A 20,415-nucleotide genomic window follows, 5' to 3' on the forward strand; every position below is an offset into this window, starting at 1 on the left:
GCTTGAAAGCTTCCCCACCCAGGTCTAGGATTTCCTAAATCCAGATCACCTGGGGCACTTGTGAAAAACATACTCCTGTTACTGTCCAGATGTCCCAGGCATCTCAGAGTAGGCTTAGGAATTTGGGTGGTAAGGGGTCTTTCTGCTCTACAGGTTTGAGAAACATTGCCCAGGGCCCTTAACCTGTGCAGTCATAAATCTTGTCAAGGCAATGAGGCCTTGGTATCAGGGCCTTCCTCATTCCTAAACTGTTTAGAACTGCAAGACCCCATTCCAACACACTGGAGAAAACACTAGTGTGCCTGTGAATCCCAACAGAATATTGTGCTTATCAAATGCACCTTGGGGAATTCTTATTTTATTGCTTCAAATAATGCCTCGGGCAAGTTTATGACTCAGCAGTTATTGCAAGATGATCTGTCCTACCTGGATTATTTTAATGCACAGAGGTTGCTGGGAAATGGCCCCGGGAGGGCAGCAGTGGGGGGAGCACCACTGGGTTTCCTAGGAAGACCAGCTCGACTGGTTCCAGGATGACAAACCTGAACCAGGCATGCCCGACTCCTGAAGCTCATGCCAATTGTTACCTCCCAAGTTCACACACATATCCCCAAGAACACACATTTACACAGGGAAGCCAGAGATCCTGGGCCTTTTCTAGGCAAAACACTGCTTCTTGCTTTCTCCAACCCACCCTTCCTGCCCTGCCAGCTCTAAAGGCAGCTCTAATAAAGTTGCTTCTGCTCAGAATACTTTGACAGTTCCTACTCCCATCCCATCCTACTGCAGCACCCCGATCTGGCACTCAGGGCTGTGATAAAAGCTACAACTCTAGGGGAAGGCAAAATAATGATTCCCAAAGGTGATCAGGTCCTATCCCCTGGAACCTGGGGATGAAGGTGGTGGATGACAAAGGGACTTTGCAATTGTGATTATGCTAAGGACTTTGAGAAGGGGTTTTCCTGGATTGTTTGGCCCAATCAAATGACACAAGTCCTTAAAAGTGGAAAACCTGGGCCTCCCCGGTGGCACAGCAGTTGAGCACTGGGTTGCGAAGCTGCCCGCAGCCTCTGCAGCACCGGTTCGATCCCTGGCCACCGGGTGAGGGTCCCATACGGTGTGCAGACCTCTCCTGCCGCCCGCTGCTCCCCCGAGCAGTGTACTTCATCAGTCTGCCTGCTCTGCTCTGGTGAATTCTCTCACCCTCCCGCGCTTCTGACTGTACCCAGTGCTTGTATAAATAAATAAATAAAATCTTAAAAAAAAAAAGTGGAAAACCTGGGGCCTCCCTGGTGGCACAAGGAGTTAAGACACAACCTATGAAGCAATCTGTAGCCACTGCAGCACGAGTTCGATGCCCTGGCTGGCCAGGGAGCTACCCACATGGTGCAGTAGACCTCTCCTGACTCACCCACTGCTCCCCTCAGTAGTGTACTTCAGTCAGTCTGCCTGTTCTGTTCCCCATTCTGTCTCGAGTGAATCCTCTCATCTCTCACACCTCTGGCCTGTACCCCATGTATGCATAAATTAAAAAAAAAAAAGTGGATAAGTTTTCCTGACTGTGGCTAGAAGATGGGATGAGGGAAGGGTCAGAGATGTGATGCTGTTGGCTGGGAAGACGGAGGAAGGAACATTGGGAAATGTGGACAGCCTCTAGAAGATGGAAAAGGCAAAGAACTGGATTCTCCCTTAGAGACCCCAGAGAGAAATGCAGACCCACATCCCCAGACATCTTGGTTTTATCCCAGCAAGGACCCTAATTCAACTGTAAGGTAATAAACGTGTATTAAGACACTAAAGTTGTGGTCACTTGTTATGACAGCAATAGGAAATGAATACATTCTCCAGTCAAACTCCCTCCAAACTAGCAGTCACCCTTCTGATCCCAGATACCATGGGATCTGCACTCCACCCCCGACTCCTTTGCCCTCGCTGCCCCTGTCCAGGGCACTTGATCGCTTCTTTCTTTTGAATTCTTATTAACAATCGCCTTTCTCACTGTCCTCAGCCTCTACCACCTGCCATCAGCATTCACTCTTCTGCCTGCTCCCCACTAGGCAGGAACATCCTGGAGGCAGTGCCTGTGACATTTCCCTCTGGACCCCACAATCAGGCACGACCCACAGACGTTTGCATAGTGGACCTGGGGCACCCATGGGCAGCTCTCAGCCCCAGCAGCATCACGATCACCTGGGGATCACAACGAGAATTCCAATTCTACCCAATCGCTGTGGAAGAACAGGTGGCAGCTCTGCATGTGTCACTGGGGGAAGATTTCCAAGATACGGAGTTATGGGAAAGAGGCAGGGAGTGGGCAGAAAATGGGGCTATTTCTGTGAAAAGGGAGAAGTTTTTACGTAGTTTTAAAAAGAAATGACTCTTTAGAAAGAGATGAATAGGTTAAAAGTACACAGCCACCTAGAACTTTCTGAATGCTGTACCATATGGACATGTTAACTAGTCACAAAATAAGTACAATCAAAAAAATTCAAAACACAGCTCCTGGCTGTGTTGCCAGAAAAGGATCTGGGGTCCTGGTGGGACACGGGCATCTGTGTCTAAAGTGTAGTCTGCCAGCTCATCCCCGGCTAGGAGCTGCCTCTTCCTGACTTGGAAGAGGGCAGAGCCAAGGTGTAAGGCATATTTGGAAGCATAAAGTTAACAAGCACACACTGTCAGAAAGAGAAACCAAAACTCTCCCAGGCTTGTGGACCCACTGATTTAGCCCCACTTCTGCATTTTATGGACAAGGAAAGGGAAAGTTGCCCAAAACTACACAATCAGCCAGAGCCACAGGCTAGTGTGCCAGGAATGTCTGATGATGACAGTGACATCGACTCCCACCCGTGTCCACGCTCAGGCAGGGACTTCGCCCTAGGAAGATCAAGCTGACTCACGGGCAGGAGGCTAGGAGGCTAGAGAAGAAAACACCATCTTTAATCAACCCACCTGCACAGAAGCCAGGGGAACACTCCCTGCCTTGCAAGGGCCCAGTGAGAAGAGAACTTGATCCCCTTGCAAAAACCATCTTATAAAAACAAAAGGCTTCAAAGCACCAGTGGCTAAACCCGTTGAGTAGAAAGGGGGTAGGGGTGAGATGACCGCTGGCTGGGAATGGAAGAAGAGGGCTGGAGGTAGGATTTGGCCTGAAGGGAACTGTCCCCCTTGAGCTGTACCCACCCACTGACCGTCTAGGATGATGGTGCCCGTGGTGGCCACAGGGGCTCCTGGAGCTGGCTCCTCGGTACAGCTCTGCAGATGGGATGGTGGGGCAGAGTCCTAGCTTGAGATATTTTGGCCCCGGACATCAGGGAAGCTAGAGGACAGGGTAGAGAGCAAAGAATGCAGTGGCCAGCATGGACGGCAGGTGTGCCAACCCCTGCACTTCTCTCTAGCTCCCCCGAGCCTCCCATCCTTCTTCCAAACCCAGGACCACTCCTGCTTCACAGACCAGGAAGCTGAAGTCTGATCCTCCTGCGCTCGGCTGCGCCAGCTGGTGCAGGACCCAGGAGTCCTGTGAATGTGGAGGGAGGTGGGAGAATGAGCTGTCAACTCTACTCGCTCTCAAGGAAGGGTGCTGTGCTCCACAGCCCAAGGGCCATCCTGCCAATGCTGCCTTTTCCGAACAGCTCCTGGGCTTGTTGGAAATGGCTCCTGGACACTGGAGAGGTCATAAGCGCTGGTGATCTGGAACATGAGTGACCGGCCCTCTTCCGCTCTAGAACCACAGCTTTTCCAGCTGATGAGGTGGGTGGAACCATCGGTATTGGTGGGGTTGCTGAGAGGGGACCACGGGTGCAGCAGACCCTAGGTTCTCAGGGACCTAGGAGGTGGTGAGGCAACTGAGTTGTGGCCCCCTTTTATTGGAGAGAGCATGAACAGTTTACCAAGGGTGGACAAAGGGTGAGTTTAGGGAGGCTGCCCTGTGGGTCAGGCTGGATTCAGGGCTCTGTCCATCCAGTTCCCAATAAGAGCATATTGATTATATTGCTTTAAGAGAGGCGCTGGCAAGTGGTGGCTGTGATGTGAGTGTGGTGTCGAGCGCATGGGTGCTAGAGAGTTCAGGCGGGGATGGAACCCAGAGAGCAGTGCTGGCTTCTGGAGTCTGAAACTACAGGAAGGATGCTGCCCGAGGACTGTGGTCACCTGGAGCCAAGGCTGTGGTCTCCAGCAATCGCTTCATGTCTCTGGATCTCAGTTTCCATGGCTGCAGAATGAGTCTCATCCTGCAGTCTAGCCCATGGAATTGACAAGGGCTAGAAAGAATACCACCTGCTAAGGGATTGCTTTAATGGAGATGGGGAAACTGAGGTCCAGAGAGGGCCTCAAGGATGTCAGAGAGTCAGTGACGGAGCAGTGAGTAGAACCCAGCACTCCTGACCCTAGTTTGCTGGCATCTTTCCCCAGGACTGGGGTATGCATGGGTTGTCTGTCCATCCTGCCATATCTCTCTGGACAGGGAACAGGATGCTGGGTGAAGAATGAAAGGGAGAGGCTGGAGAAAGGAGGGAGGCCCCAGAACAGGCCAGGGCTGAGATAAAAAAAAATACAAACCCCACGATCCCCCTCCCCCGCCCCGCCCTGCCCCACCCCTTAAGTCCGTGCTGCAAAGGGCCACCAAGTCCAAGAGGGCAGCAGACCCAGATCCAGCTAGTGCAGCCTGCAGTCGGCCCGGGAGCCGCCAGAGGGCGCGCCTGCCCATTTTCGCCAGAGTTGGCTGCAGCGCTGTCAGTCCAGCCACCAAGTCTGCAGGGGTGGGCGCGGGGCAGAAGCTACCCGGACCTGCAAGAAACAAAGGCAGGCTAGGGAAGTGGATCTCAAAGTATTGGGGCTGTGAGAACGGGCTGCCTTCCCAACACTCCCTCCCCTTCTTTCCACTACACTGATGCCTTGGTCCCTCCACGCCACCCGCTCCACGCCAGGACCCACGTGTATAGAGGCTGCAGTTGTAAATGCGACGTCTTCTGGGGCGCCTGGTATCCGTAGGAGTCAAAGCCACCGATGAAATCAACTGTGGAAGGGGACGTGACACAAGGTTAAGGACGCGCCTGTGGGGTTGGGCTGCTGGAGGCTGGGTCCGAAAGGGAAGAATCCGAGAAGCCTGCCCTTGTGCAGGACCTAGGGGTGGGCTCTGCTGCGGGTCGCTCAGGGATGTACCTAAGGAGGCCGGTACTAGCTCGGCAGGACGGGGTCAAGTTCCTCAGAGGACAGAGAATTTGGGAGGTGGGAGTTGGGGTGGGGGTGGGAAGCAGTCCTTTAAGGGAGAAGGCTCTAGGGGACCGGGTTGAATCACCTAAGGAAGCAAGACCTTTGTGGGGTGAGACTGGGAATAACCAATTCTGGAAGGGTGGGGGAGCCCCTTCTAAGGGCTGGGCTTAAGAGGGGCAGGTGGGGGGGTGCTGGGCCTTAGATTGGGCACCCGGATGTCAGGCCCTCAGCCTAGAATGGGCTGGTTACAAAGAACCTCCCCTGCCCATCCCTTGTGCCTCTTCTTTCCCTCAAGAGGGACTTTCGCCCCCCTCCCCACCCCCCCTAGGCCTTGTCCAGGGTGCTGAAGGTGCGGGGTGGTATGCCCAGGCGTTCCCTTCCCTAGGGGCTCTCACTCACAGCTGTCCTCCTCTTCCAGGAACACTTTGCTCACGTAGCAGGCGAACACGAAGCCAAAGAGCTGCGGTGGAAGGGGCAAGGAAGTCAGGGAAGCAAGGAGAGAGCTCTTTCTCCCCCCACCCACTGCTGGCCCTGCCCACACCACTGGAGGGTAGGGGTGTGCTAAGATGAAAGCAAACCCACAACAAGTTGGAGTTAAATGACTGTCCCTTTAACTCGAATATAGCTTGTTCCATTCTCCCTTCTGGGGGTGTGACTCTGAGCAAGTAATTATTTTACTTCTTAGAGCCTCAGTTTCCCCAGATAGACCAGGGTAATACCTCACCAACTTGTTGAAAGGAAAACAGATTGTGTGGCTTTGTGTGTAAAGTGCCCAGGGCAGGGCCAGCCCTCTAGGAATGGGAGCTGTTGCTGTCTTGGAGTCATTCTCATTTTATTCTCACAACTCTGTTGAGACTCGTATTGTCATTCCTTTTTGTGGATAAGGAAATCAGCCTGGAGAAGGCAAGTAACTTGTCCAAGGTCACCCAACAGGTTAATTAGAAATTTAAACCCAGGTTTGGGATCTTATACCTGATCCTATTCATTAAACCTGCTCACTGGGGCCTCCCCTGGTGGCGCAGGGGTTGAGCGCTGGGCTGCAAAGCTGCCAGCAGCCATAGCAGCGCTGGTTCGATCCCCAGCCGCTGGCGAGGGTCCCACATGGCGCAACAGATCTCTCCTGCTGTGCCCGCTGCTCCCCTCAGCAGTGTATTTCGTCAGTCTGCCTGTTCTGTTCCCTGCTCTGGCTCTGGGAGTTCTCTCACCCTCCTGTGCTTTCTGACTGTACCCAGTGCTTGTATAAACAAACAAACAAACAAATAAATAAATCTATCTTAAAAAAAAAAGAAACCAGCTCACTCACTGAATAGGGGTTGAGGCAGGGGTAAAGGGAGGGGGTACAAGAAATGCAAGAGCCAGGCAGAAGCAGAGGTAGGTTGGAAGACCTAAGTCTGTCCTTTCTTAACTATGGCTACATGAAGGAGTTGGGGTAGACTCCACCTCTGAGAATGTGTGTGTGTGGGGGGGAGCGGGGGGCAGAACAAAGCGTACTCACAGCCAGGAAGATTTGCAGGGCACTGCTGAGTGCTTCAATATAGGGGTAGTCAAGCAGGCAGCCAGTAACAGAGATGACATGGTGGTCCTCCAGGGCCAGGCGGGAGTTCAGGACAGGTGTCACCAGGCAGCCCGGCCCATTCTCCATCCACCAGGAGCGGTGCAGGGATGTGTTGAAAGTCATGATGAAGTCCCGGTCCTGGGGGCGGGGGGGCCTGGGATACTGAGCTGGGGGGAAGGTTCCTCCCCAGGCCCCAGGAGACTATATAGAAGGCCTAAGTCACACCCGGACTGTGGCAGCAGCCTGCTCTCCAGACTCCACTTGTGAAAGGCCTGGAGTCTGTAGCTGCAATTCTATATTTGGCCACTAGGTGGTGCTTGATGACCACGCAGGCTTCATTCTTTTATCAGCTGATCCACAGGAGCCCCAGAATTTTAGTGACCAGGTCCAATTTTCCAGCCATTGATGAAATCCTCAATACAGGCCCGTTCACGGCCCCTTCAGCCTCCCACTGCTTTCTGTGTGTGACCCTAGGCACACCCTTAGTCCTTGGTCTCCCCATTTGAAATGGAGACTGACCCAGACCAGAAGTTTCTCCCCATAGTGTGCATCTGTATGTTCATCAGTTCATTCAGTCATGCAGCCAGTTAAATATTTACTCTGTGCTGGCCAAGTGCCAAGCACTGGGATGTGTCATCTCATTTCATCCCTTCAGCAATCACATAAGTTGGGTTGCTATCATCTGCACTGACAAGATGCTCAGGGAGGGTAAGCCACTTGCCCAGGGTCACACAGCTAGGCAATGTTAGAGCTGGGACTCAAAGTCACTGGACTACAAAGTCAATGCTCTCATTCTTAAATTGTTCCTCTTTTATATCTAAAAATAGAAGTTGTGCCCTCTGGGCCTGCAAGTTAAATACTTCTTCAAGTTTCAATACACCCATTTTCTGCCACAGTTCTCCATGTGACCTGGCACATTCAATTTCCCCAGAATAAACTCTTAACTAGCCCTTCCCTTCTGAAAACTATCAATCAGAACTAGGCTCAAATGTCTGTGGTCCAAGGAGGGTAGAATGCTCAGCCTTTGCATCCTCCTTTGCTCTGACCGCCTGGAGTCTGGGAGGTGCTTTATGATCAACTAGGACCCCACCCCTCTTCATCAGACTGCCCTTCAGCCATGTCTCCTCATTATTTGTTTCTGAGAGGCACAGAGGAGACCAGAAACAAAAGCATGGGCCTGAGGGGTGGGGAACACAGATTATTTGGGGGCCTAGAGGGAAGTTTCTTTGAAATGGTGCCCAGGCCCATGGCCCACTAGGAGCCCTTGGCGGCGGGGGGTGTTCAGGCTCTGTCCCCAGCACTGCCAGGCCTGAGACTTACCTGGGACAGCTGTCCAACCTCCAGGTAGAAGCAGATGATAAAGGCATTCCAGCCAACCCAGAGCACCAGCCAGGCTGCATACTGGGGAAAGCAGAGGAGAGGTCAGGGGGCCCTGGGCGTGTGGACGGAGACAAAGCTCGGGGGGTGAGGATATCTTTGCTGGAGAAATAACTGCAATACCTCACTCAGAGAGCATTTTATGGTCCTCAAATCATTTTTACATCCATTGAGTCCTTATAACAGCCCTGCAGGGAAGGCATTTCCTCTATTCAGAGATAACTAATTTAATTCCTGGAGAGAGGTTGAAGTTTTCCAAGGTCACACAGCTAGCAAGAGCAGGGCAAGTCCAAGTCCTGTGGTAGCTCATGCTGTCCACTCTGCAGAAAAACAGCCCCCAGACAGAGACCTACCCCAGCTGAGAGCTAGCGGGTCCTATGCCGGCAATTCCAGTGGTTGCCACCAGGGGCAGGCAGTGCTGTTCACAGTGGTGCCTGGTGCTTCCCTGGGAGCTGGAGAGAAGGGTTGTGATGTCAGGTGGGAGAGCTTTGGGGGCGCTTCTGGGGGCTGAGCCTGCAGGAGGTGGGGAGAAGCCCTGCAATGAGTATGAGTGGGCTCTGGTGGTAGCATGACATAGCGTGTCACTGCTACTTTAAGCATCAAGCATTTGTATAGTAAATCCACTGAAATGCATTTTCCCTCAAGGCATGTGAATGGGTCACTGAGGAAGAGCAGGGGACAAGAGCGAGATGAGCTGAAAACAGGAGTTTAAAAGAAACCACCAAGGACCAGGGCTTGGAAAGAGGAAGCAGACAGAGGCACTGGGGACAGAATCTTCTTTTGGGACTGGCACAGCGGAGGCACTGACCTCAAAGCCATGCTAGCCACTCTGTATACAGATACTCTCTTTGAACATCAAGGGGCAAGAGCCAAGCTTCTGGAAGCAGCCAGAGAAAGGAAGGCCACCCCTCCCCTGCACAGGCTCCTGGAGGGAGGTGGCGTGTGGTGATATGGCAGGAGCCTTCACTCTGGATCTCATGCCTGATCCTGGCTGTGCCCTTTCTTAGCTGTGTGACCTTAGGAAGTCCTGTAACCTTTCAGAGCCTCACTTCCCCATCTGGAAAGTAGAGCTGGTGAGATAGAGCTCGCAGGGCTGTTATAAAGATAAAGCAGTGAAATGCTTAGCATGATGCCTGGCACATGGTAGGCATTCACTAAACGATTGATCTTGTTAATATTTTGGTTTTTCCCTAGGAAGTTCTTTAGGAAAAATACCAACTCTGTCTCCACTGAGCAAAGATGCACTGGGATTCGGGCATCCATACCTCCAGCTGGGTGGAAGCCAAGACAGAACTGGGGATCTGGGTGCCTGATAAGGGGGCAGTGGTGGCTGGAGGGGGGTAGGCTTGGGGAGGGCCCGAGAATATCAGAGCCATACCAGAATGAGGTACCGGGAGCGGTACTGGACGGTGCCAAAGATGCCCAGGATGACGGCCATGATGTGCAGGAAGTTGGCGAGAATAGGAGCCCACTGGTAGCCCAGGAAGTCAAAGATCTGCCGCTGCAGCGCAGCCACCTGTGGGAAAGAGCAGGCCGAAGCCACCGTCACCGCCAAAGGGACACGGACTCCTGCTTGGCCTGACGGGACAGGTGACACCAGTTACCGTGGCGATGAGGCACCAAGGCCTATTGTGCACCAGTCTGAGTCATCCCAGCTCTGTAGTGCCCAAGGGAATCTGGGAAGCGGTGGCAAATCTGTGGGGGCTGTGGGGGCGAGAGAGGGACTAAGCCCTGATCATCCCTTTGGGGTGGGCTGAAGGACAATGGGAGCTGGGGTTCAGAACACCCAGAGGGCCTCCCACTGGCACCCGCGCCTTCCCACGTGGCACTCACAGTCGACGGTCCCGGGATCCAGGCAGCAACCCCAGCCCTGACCGAAGACTGGAACATCGCTGTGGAGGGGTCAGGGAAGCCCTTGGGCTGGAGTTGTGTCTCTCTAAGACCCCTCCCTGGAGGACGCCCTGGTCAGTGGGATCCGTGGGCCACAGACTAAAGGACCTTTTCCACTCCCCCGGCCCCGCCACGCCCGGAGCTGCAGTAGATGACAACACGCCAGAATGTCCATGCTCTCCGGCGGCTCTCCCACGCTAGGGCTGAGCCCGGTCACGTGAGCGACTCTGGGAGCCGGTGCAGGTGAAGGCTGGGAGCGCGTGTTCTCTGGAACAGGCCCTCTCGCCCCTGCTGGCCGCCTTGTGAGAGAACCGCGGACCAGCTGGCGGATGAGGGGCCACGTGGAGAGCTGAGGGGGCCCAGCCACTGCCAGGCGACCAGCAGACCCTGAGCCAGGCCGACGGCGCTCCCAGATGCTAGTCAACCCGCCAGCTGGCCGGACACGTGGGTGAGACCAGAAGAATCTCCCGGCTGATGCACAGAATCCTTAGCTAACTGAAGTGGTTGTTTGAAACCCGGAGGTGTAGGAGTGATTTGTTATGCAACACGCGCCAACCGGTAAAGACCTCAGTCAGCACTCCCTGTCCAGCAGCCGGGGCTCATCTCAGCTACAAGCAGGCGCAGAGGCGCCCCGAGACCTAGAGTTACTGTCCAGTCTCCTTCTTCTGGTGACAGAATCCATCTCCTTGTTTTGGAAACCACCTCCGGGATACTCAGCCCATTAGGCTGGGGCAGGGCTGAGCCTATTCTTAACTTCCAAGTGGATTCTGGATCCAGGTCTAACCAGTAACCAACCCATGGGGATCTGTTCAGAGGTGGGCACTCAGCCGTGCCCCGTCCTGAGAGTCGCCTGGCTGTTTTCTGAACAATGAGGACAGAGTTGCTCTCTATCTGCCCTGCTATCTGATGGGTGTGGTGTCCGCTCTGGAGGCTGCTCCTGGCTGTCTTCACCCCTGGTGGGGACAGCCTGCCTGAGGAAGAAGGCTAAGCTCAGGGATGGAGTGGGGGACGTGGGAGAGGCAAGTCAGTGGAGGTCCTGCTGATGTGGCTTAGAGGCCTGAGGATCTGGCCGTGCCTAGAATGCATTCTCCTTCCTTATGCTTGGGATTTCTGTCACTTGCTTCCAGGAGTGCTGACTAAAATAAAAGGAGGCAGAGTCTGGCTGGGGAGAGAGAGGGGGATTCTGATAGACTGAGAAGATCCCAGAAGTTTTTTCCCTGGCAGGGAGACAGGAGGAGGTGGAACTGATGCTACCACACAGATGGCAAAGCTTGGGCAGAGACCCAGGAAGCTGCAAGCCCAGCTCTGGCGCCCACCCACCTGGCACCAGCCTGCCTCTTGTTGGTGACCCCCTCCCAGGGCTCTGCGGGTTGTAAAGAGTGCTCCAAGTTCTTCTCTCACTGGATACTTTCTGTTTTGGCAGAAAGGCAGAGCTAAGATCATGATCTCATTTTGAAGAAAGGGATCTTAAGGCTCAGAGAGGGGAAATGACTTGCCCAAGGTCACACAGCAGGTTGGTGGCAGAGTCAGGCAGCCATTCCACCTTTCTTTGCCACCTGTCCCACCTTGGCACCAATACGCCACCTTCCACAGCTGGTACTGGCCTGGGAGTTAAGAGGTGTGAGTTCTGATGAGCGTCTAACACTGACTCCTGGGTGACCTTGGGTGGTCACCTTCCCCTCTGGATTTCGGACTCCTCTCTGAGGTCTCCGAGGCCACTGGACTAAATGATTTCTTTTCTTTTTTGTAAAGATTTATTTATTTATTTTATACAAACACTGGGTACAGTCAGAAGCACGGGAGGGTGAGGGAATTCACCAGAGCCAGAGCAGGGAGCAGCGCAGGCAGAAGGACCGAAGTACACTGCTGAGGGGAGCAGCGGGCGGCAGGAGAGGTCTGCGCGCCATGTGGGACCCTCGCCGGCGGCCGGGGAGCAGCCAGGGATCGAACCGGCGCTGCAGAGGCTGCAGGCAGCTTCGCAACCCAGTGCTCAACCGCTGCGCCACCGGGGAGGCCCTGGACTAAATGATTTCTAAAAGGCCCTTCTGGTTTTGACCCCACTGGCTTGCCAGCCTTGGGGGAAAATGCTCCACGCTGCTCCCTCTCCCCAAAACTCCTCTTCCACTTTCATTCTCCTTTCCACTCTGCCTCTGCCCGCCCTGGTGGTTTGATGCCTGGACTCTGCTGGCACAAGGTCCTCACAAGATTATAATGAAGGACAAAGGAGAAGGCTAGGACAGTCGCCCACGCTCACAGTGCAGTGAGAGAGGATGTGCCCACCCACAATAGCATCTCCACACCAACCCTGGCTCTTGCTCAAAACCCCTGCGCTCTCGGGGACTTTGGATCGATGGAGTGAGCAGCAGGATAGTAACCGAACAAGCTCTGGAGTCACTACAACTCAGGCTCAAAGGGCAGCTCTGCTGTGTAACTGAGGGCAAGTTACTTTCCCTCTCTGGGCCTATTTTCAACTATAAATAGGGAAGATAATTCCTCCCTTGAGAGGTGATTGCAAGGATATGAAGATCACAGACAATTAGTTGTAATAAGTGGTGGTTAATCAGAAGACCTTATAGTCAAAGTTTCCTTGTTTGGTATTGAAGGCCTGCTAGGGTCTGGCTCAACCCTTTACTCCAGGTCAGCTCTTGCCCCGGCAGTGGCTGAAACCACAGTTGAATACCACCTTCGTTTCTCCTTCCTGACAGCCAGGTCCTCCATGGCCTTCAAAGTCCTCCTCAGCACCCCCTCCTTTCCTAGGAAGACCTCCCGACTGGCCCAAAGGGGAGAGAACTGGGGCCTCCCTGGAGGCACAGGGGGTTAAGCACCACACTATGAAGCAATTTACAGCCTCTGCAGCACAAGTTCAATCCCCAGCCGGCCAGGGAGCAACCCACATGGTGCAGCAGACTTCTCCTGTCTCACCCGCTGCTCCCCTTGTTAGGGGGAAAAGGCTGTCCTAAAGCTAATTCCATACAGGCTTTGTGGACTCCACCCCCACCCCAGGCCAAAGCCAAAGACACTGGGAACTCCAAATCCCATCACCACCCAAGGGAAGGTGGCTGGGACCTGAGGGTGGGGTTAAGCAGTCAGGTTGGTATAAAGCCAGACACGTGGGCTTTGGAGGGGTCCCCCATTTTGACTCTCCGCCAGCTCGCAGCGTCCGGCCAGCTCTGAGAGTGCCTTTGGGTTTCCAGGTCGGCGGATCGGGTAGGACGCATTAAAGACTTTATTTCCCTGTTTTCTCCCTGAGTTGTACATTTTCCTTTTCCCTTGTAAATAAACCTTTTATTAACCTTTTGTGTGTGCCTGCAGTGGAGTATTCATAAGTCCTTTTTAAGCGCGCGGGTGAGGACCCACAGCCAGGAACCCGCTCAATATCGGGGCTGCCCTATAACACCCTCAGCAGTGTATTTCAGTCAGTCTGCCTGTTCTGTTCCCCACTCTGTCTCTGGTGAATCCTCTCACCCCCAACACCTCTGGCCTGTACCCCAGCTCTTGTATGCATAAATAAAAATAAATCTTTAAAAAAAAACAAAGGGGAGAGAACTGAATATGGAGGACAGGCTTTCTTGTCCCTTTCAGACATTGCTCTAGCCTCACAGACAATACTCACTCCCTCGCTCATTCATCTACCCTGTCCATACCTATCTATCCAGCCAACACCTGACATGCCCTCATCATCCGGGGCCATCATTCATTTGTACACAGAGGGTTTAGTCTGTGTCAGGCGCTGTGCTGCCATTGGGATGCAGAAGTGAGTGAGTCGTGGCCCTGGCCTTTGGCAAGTCAGAGTGGACAGAGGCAGCGGGCGGGAAATCAGCAGTGAGCCAGTGTGGTCAGGCTAACCAGGCCCCCAGATGATGCTCTCCCTCCCGCCAGTGGTTGTCCTGCTGTGGCGCCAACTCCCCACCTGCATAGATTTAAATATACATACATCATATATATATATATATACACACACACATACACACATGTACTTATTTAAAAATGAGGTTGTGTGTCTCATAAACAATCTTGGTTCTAGTTACTACTTTTTTAAAAAAGATTTATTTATTTATTTATACAAGAACTGGGATACAGGCCGGAGGTATGGAGTGGGTGAGAGGATTCACCAGAGACAGAGTGGGGAGCAGAACAGGCAGACTGACTGAAATGCACTGCTGAGGGGAGCAGCGGACAAGACAGGAGAGGTCTGCTGCGCCATGTGTGTAGCTCCCTTGTGGGGGATCAAACTGGTGCTGCAGTGGCTGTGAATAGCTTCATAGATTGCAGCGTCTTAATCCCTTGCGTCACCAGGGAGGCCCCTAGTTACTACTTTTTATTGGGAAACCAAGTCAAAAATCTCAGAACTTCTGCTTGCACAGCAGTGACAGGTAGCTAATTAACAAATAAAGACAAGAACAAAAACAGGAGGACCATCTCCCCATCTGATTGCTCCAGCTTAGAAAGAATAATCTGAGGGCTCTGGGGGTTGTAATCTATAACTGGCCTTGGTGTCTTTTCTACTTTGATGGGAAGAATTGCGTGGAGACAGCAGTAATCTTTTTGCCTTTGCAAAAAGTTCAAGTGTACATGACGGGGCGGGGGGAACAAAGGACTTTGGGGATATTTTTATCTGCTCAGGCTGCAAGCCAGCTGAGGCCAGCCGCTGAGTCTCTCTCCTAAGTGGGCCAGAACAGCAGCTCCTGCAGCAAGAGATGCCACCTCCCTCTTGGTCCCTGGCTCAGGGAGGCTGGGACCCTGTCAAGGGCTTTTCCTAAAGCACAAGAGCTGTCAAGTCACTGTCATCAGTGGGGCCAGAAAGCTTGGGGTTAATGGCGATGGCCTCTGGGCCTGCCAACTCCCCAGCCACATAGGACCCCAAACAAGCAGGACGAGACCCCCTGACCGCAGTCCCAGAGTGACAGATGAGAACAAGTCCCCTGAGCCCTGCCGCCCTGCCTGGATCTGCTGGTCCCACATGTCTGTGCATGAGGCCTTGGTACCTTGTCTACAAGGCTCCCCTGCTGCTCCCTGACCCAGCCCCCACCCCAGCAAGGAGGAGCCACTGGCTAGGAGAAGAGACAGCATCTCAAATGTAGCAGCTCCTTCCCTGAGGGGCCCCCTGCTCCTTACAGACACCCAGGGATGATCTCTTTCTCTTCTCCTGTATTCCTCGGCTGAGCTGGTATCCCTTGGGGGGCCCCTATGGGCAACCTACCCTCTTATATCACTGCCTTGTCTTCCACTGGCCTCCAGTCTTGCCCCTTCTGTGAAAACAAGCATGATCCCCGAGTCACTATCTGTGGGGAACCCCAGCTTCTCAGTCTCTCAAACACCTCACCCACGTCCTCTCCCTCTACTCCTCATCCCTGACCACCATTCGGAGTGTCATGGCCTGTATCTGCCCTGTCTCCAGTCACCCTCTCGACAGCCCCTCTCCGGACACCGGGCTTGCTCTCCAACACCCTTCAGGAGGGTCAGCCCGGCTCATTGAGGCTGCTCCTCGCCCCACCTCACTTCTCTCCCAGTCCAGCTCTTCACATCCCAACTCAGCCTGGTGGGACCCACCACCCTTCACGTCAACATGCTCCTCTGCCTTCGCAGACCTGGAGGTACAGCCCACACCTGACACACCCAGTTAGTAGTTCTCTCAGCGCCTGCCAAGCTGCAGACGGCCACTCTGCGGGCAGGCCGGGGCCCCTGCGACCCGGGACCATCAGCTTCAAGAGGCTCCCGACACTGTCCCACAACTCTCTCCCCTACTCAGATCGTTTCCCTGGCCTCAGGCCTCCTGGCTCAGCCAGCAGCCCTGCCTGCTACATTTGAGGCGCTGTCCCTCCTCCTACCCACTGCCTGCTCCTGCACTCTGAACCCCAGCCTCTCCCTGCCTTCCCGGGGCCCACACCCCCATCCTCCTTCCTCTCTCCTTGACGCATCCTCTCCCACTGCCCCGGCCCTTTCCATGGACTTTAAACACGCTCAAGACTCTCATGAGAAAAACAAAGTCTCCATCCCCCAGCTAACGCCTTCTCTGCCTCTATGCTTTTTCTTCCCCACTGTTTCAAGGTCTCTACACCCCCATGTCCTTGTGCCTCGCTCCGCCGCCCGTTACTATTTGGGCTTTCTGCTCAGTCACAGAAACTATTCTCACTGGGGTCACTAGCCCCCTCCATGTCACCAAACCCATCAAAGTGCTCTCATATCTCTTAGCTCATGGCAACCATCCTCTGTCCTGCTGGCAACATTTTCTCTGCCTTTTGTCCCATGACCCAGAGGTAGGGTGGTCCAGTCGCTAGGGGAAGAGCCTGGATTGGTTTTTATCCACCTCTCAGTTTTTGTCACCCACAAATGTGTATGATTCATAATACCTCTCTCACATGGTTGTAAGGAGTATCATTTAAAATTAAATTCCACCGCAGAACTCCCTGCCTCCCCTGTTGCTATGTATTTCTTTCTACGGCACTTATCATGAGTTAACATAGTCTCCCTCTTTATTCACGGTCTGTCTCCTGCAGGAGAGGGAACCCCACGAGAGCAGGGATCGCTGCTGTGCTTGCACTGGCACACAGCAGGCACTCAAAGGTATCCTCGTGCTCCAGCCTCCCTGGCTGCTTCCAGTGCCAAAGCAGCTCATCCTCCTGAGCAGCCAGCCCCCAACACTCAAACACCTGGGGACCCCGCCCTGCTTCATGCTCCACTTGTCACCCAAGCTTCAGGCGCTACCTGTCAGGTTTCAGCTGCCCATGGGACGGCTCGCCGTGTACTTCGTACAAACCAAACCAGGCCCATTTCCGGTGTTTGGGCCCCACGTGTCCTGCTGTGAGCTAGAAAGCTAGTCTTTAGGGGCTGGTCTCTCCTCCCTCACCTCTATGTCCGCGGCCACAGTCATCAGGTCCTGACTGACCTGAATGTCCTCTTACCTGGCCACTTTCTGCATCCGCCTTATTCTCTCACCTGGCATACAGTCCCCGGTCCCACGGCCTACTTCACCCAGGGCGCTCCTCTCCTTTCCAGAGTGAAACCTCCAGGAGGCAACCCTGCTGCCCCTCCCCCTGCCCTTAGCTCCCCACCCCCACCTCTGATTATTTATTTATCGGGTAGCTGCCAGCTGAGGGGGATGCAGTTGCTATGGGAACCTTCAGCCCCGAGTCAGGGCTGCCTCTATTCTCAGTAGGATGCTCTTGTCTGTCTAGACGCCAACCCCGGAGCCCAACCCCAGGTGGGGGTGGGGTGGGGATGGGTCGGGGGTTGGGCTCGGGGCAATAGAACCCATCAGAAGCCTCCTGTGCCCAAACCCTTGCCAGTCAATTCTGCAAGTCAACTACTTTCCTGACCAAAAGTCCAGCCACGTCACCACAGGCCAGAGACACAGAAGTCAGGGTGTCTGGGGAGGGAAAAGGGCGGGGTGGGGGTGTGAAGTTTCTGGAAAATGGTTTGGTCCAGCCAGATTCTCTTTCATAGTCATGTCTTTAGTTCACAGAGGCCTGAGATGGGGAGAGTTTCCCTTTTGGGGTCAGGCAGACCTGAGCTCCACCCTCAGCCTGGCTCTTGACTCACTGTGTGACCTTGGGCAAGTTACTCCCCTTCTCTGGGTCTCTTTTCACAAGGAAAATGTCCTGTGGATTCAGACGGCACATGGAAAACTCTCAGCCTGGCATCTGGTACACAATTGGTGCTCAGCATATGACAAGTCTTTGCTGCAGCCCCAGACTCAAACCCCCCTTTTCCCAATGGATTTCTAAGGCAGCTGACAAAATTAAACTCGACTCAGCCTCTCATCCGTGAAATGAGGGAGTGGGCTGAAGCCACAGATGGCAGAGCTGGGAGGACCTCCGGAGATCTGAGCGTCTAAGCCCCTCATTAGAGAGGGGAGCAAGCTGACAGCAGATAGAGGCAGTGACTTGTCCAAGGGAAGGGTCTCCTCACTCGTCCTGAACCCTGCACCTTGCCCACCGGGGGCAATGCCATGAGGTGAAGTAAACACCCAACGAGAGATGACAAAGTTTGTTCCCAGAAACCAGCAGTCTTCAGCAGGGAAGATGGGCCTAGTAGGGACTTGACTGGGCAAATGCCTCTTGAGCACCTACTATGTGTTAGGCCCTGGGCTAGCATGATATTCCAAGCTGATGCATCTCTTGCTTCAGTGATCATGAGGCTGAGATGGGGGCTTCTCTATCAGGTTCCCCACCCACTGTGTGCAGTGACCTGTGGGGCCTCCTTCCTGACTACCTGCCCATCTCTCTCTCATACACTGCCCCCCTCTTTTCCCGGGTTCCCGCAGCCCTTCTGCCTTTCTCTGTCTCAACCTGGATCCCACTGGAAAATGGCCAAGCCCATCACTGTTAAGCAGAAAAAGAAAAAGAAAGAAAAGAAAAAAAAAAAAAGAAAATAACCAAACCAAGCTGCAAACAATATGATTCCATTTGTATAAAAAAAGAAAATCTAAAAAAAAGCCAAAAAACACCCTTGAAATGTGTGACTGTAAATGCAGAATCAAAAACCAGGAAAACACACAACAAATGGGTCTGAGGAGTTTTCTCTAGAGAATGGAACACGGCGGGGATTTGCTTTTAAATACACACACTTGTGTATTTCTGAAATATTTTACCACAAAGCTCTATTTTTTTTAAAAATCCAGGAAAAAAAATGTTCTGAAATGTTGATTCATAGACTCTGGGAAAGAGCAGCCGTCTCGCCTGTGGTGACAGGCACGTGCTCAGCCCTGGGCAAGTCTCCTCTGACCACAGCTTCCTCATCTGCACGGTGGGCGGGGAGGGGGGTGTGCTTTGCACCCCAAACCACTACCAGGTTGGCTTCCCTGTGGCTTGCCAAACTGTTGGGGGGGGGGTCTGGCTTTGCATCCGGTGACTTCTGCTATGGGCCTAATGGTCCTTGACCCCCAGGAGCTGGTTTCGTCAGCCTGGTAAGCCTGCCCAGCGTCTGCTTCCACCAGCCCAACTCTATCCAGACCCATCACCATTCCTCCTCTGGGGCTGCCAGCTGAGGGTGCCCTCTCCCACAGCCCTGGTGCTGCCACCTTGATATGAAGGTCCCCCCTTTTACAGAGGAGGTTCAGAGTGGTCACCTAGGTCTCCTGAAGTCAGGAGGTGGCCGAGTTAAGACCCGGGTCCTTGTCTCCACACTCACTGCTCTGCCCACACACCACACATCTCTCCAAAGACCGAAGGGCATGGAGGGATGGAGCGCAGGTGGGTGGGGGCAAAGCTGCCTGGACCGAAGGCCTCCCATGAATCAGCTAACACAGACTCTTCTCCTTGGAGGGTCAGACACTGTGCCGGCACTCACATCTGTGTTCACTCATTCATCTGACAAGCACTTGTCAAGTGTGTACCTTTTGTGTACCAAGTGCTGAGATCTCAGTGGTGACTACAGAGAATCAGTTCCTGTGCTCCCGCAATGACAGTCCTGCCTTCCCTCCTCAGTGCAATGCCAGGAACGTCCGCCCCAACCCAGAGGTAGGTGGCATGGGAGTGGGGCAGCTCTTTCCTGACAGAAGACAGAACTAATCTCTCAACAGGCCTCCTCCGCACGGTAGAATCACTTTTTGAGCTTCTGCTGCGTTAGCCTCGGACCCACACCCTATCTCTTAATCTGACCCCATTGACAGATGAGGAAACTGAGACCAGAGCGGTGAGGGGCTGGCCCAGGGGCCCACAGAGACGCTGAGGCTTCCATTGGTCTGTTGAGGACCAAACCCTTCCCCGTGAGGGTATATGTGCGTGCCTGGCACTTGGGACCTCAGCCCTCACGGCCCTGCTTGAGAGTGCCTCCTGCCTTCAAGAGGTAATCTTCCCCTCAGTCCTGCTCCCTAGACCCCCAAGTCCCCAGACTGCCATCTGCCATCACACCCTCCAGCTAGGCCCAGCCCTCCACCTCAGCTGGGCTGGGGGAGCCAGGCAGCAGCTGGTTACTACCTTCCCCGTAATTAGCCCTGAGAGAGACCTTGCTTGGAGCTGTGAGGGAGCTGGGGCTGTCTCAGTGGGCTGATCCAGCCAGAGCTGGTCTAGTCAGGAGGCAGTGCTGAGGCTTGGCCTGTGTCTCCATGGCAACTCCATCCCCTCCTCTCAGTGCCTGCTGACCCATCCCCAGCTAGGGGGCTCCTCAGGCCCCTTCTGGGCAGATCTATTCCATATACCTCTGGGCTGGCAGTTCCATGAGAACCAACAGTCTGGCAGTGGTCTAATTAGCATATATCTACATCAATTTGCATAAACCCTGGCCCTGCAGCCCAGGGTGATAACAAGGTCAGTCTAAAATCAAAGGGTCCCTCCATCTCGTGGGGCCTATTCCTCATCCACCATCTGGTCCAAACCCACAGTGCCACAGAGGGAGATGGTATGAGCGGTGCAGGGAAGGGCCTTCGGGCCAGTGGCTCTCTGTGA

General features: G+C 53.9%; 1 protein-coding gene across 4 annotated transcripts in view; it reads right to left on the minus strand.

Annotated features, from left to right (window-relative positions):
* Positions 1-4,592: 4,592 nt before the first annotated feature.
* The window catches only part of NKAIN1 (sodium/potassium transporting ATPase interacting 1), a 49,379-nt gene continuing 33,556 nt past the window's right edge, over positions 4,593-20,415 (minus strand). For 2 of the 4 annotated variants that reach the window (XM_054691833.1, XM_037498874.2), the window contains exons 2-7: positions 9,519-9,656; positions 8,084-8,164; positions 6,704-6,901; positions 5,608-5,668; positions 4,930-5,011; positions 4,593-4,782 (exon numbers count right to left, since the gene is read on the minus strand). In XM_054691833.1, coding sequence (XP_054547808.1) covers positions 4,773-4,782; positions 4,930-5,011; positions 5,608-5,668; positions 6,704-6,901; positions 8,084-8,164; positions 9,519-9,656 — 570 coding nt within the window. In that variant the 3' untranslated portion in view covers positions 4,593-4,772. Of the gene's footprint in view, positions 4,783-4,929; positions 5,012-5,607; positions 5,669-6,703; positions 6,918-8,083; positions 8,165-9,518; positions 9,657-9,973; positions 10,078-20,415 lie in introns of those variants that run through there. The other 2 variants (XM_037498873.2, XM_054691834.1) reach the window with 2 other exon arrangements.

The sequence above is a fragment of the Talpa occidentalis genome, unplaced genomic scaffold (assembly GCF_014898055.3).
Source record: "Talpa occidentalis isolate TD23 unplaced genomic scaffold, MPIMG_talOcc4v2.1 talOcc4.9, whole genome shotgun sequence".
Classification (NCBI taxonomy): Eukaryota; Metazoa; Chordata; class Mammalia; order Eulipotyphla; family Talpidae; genus Talpa; species Talpa occidentalis.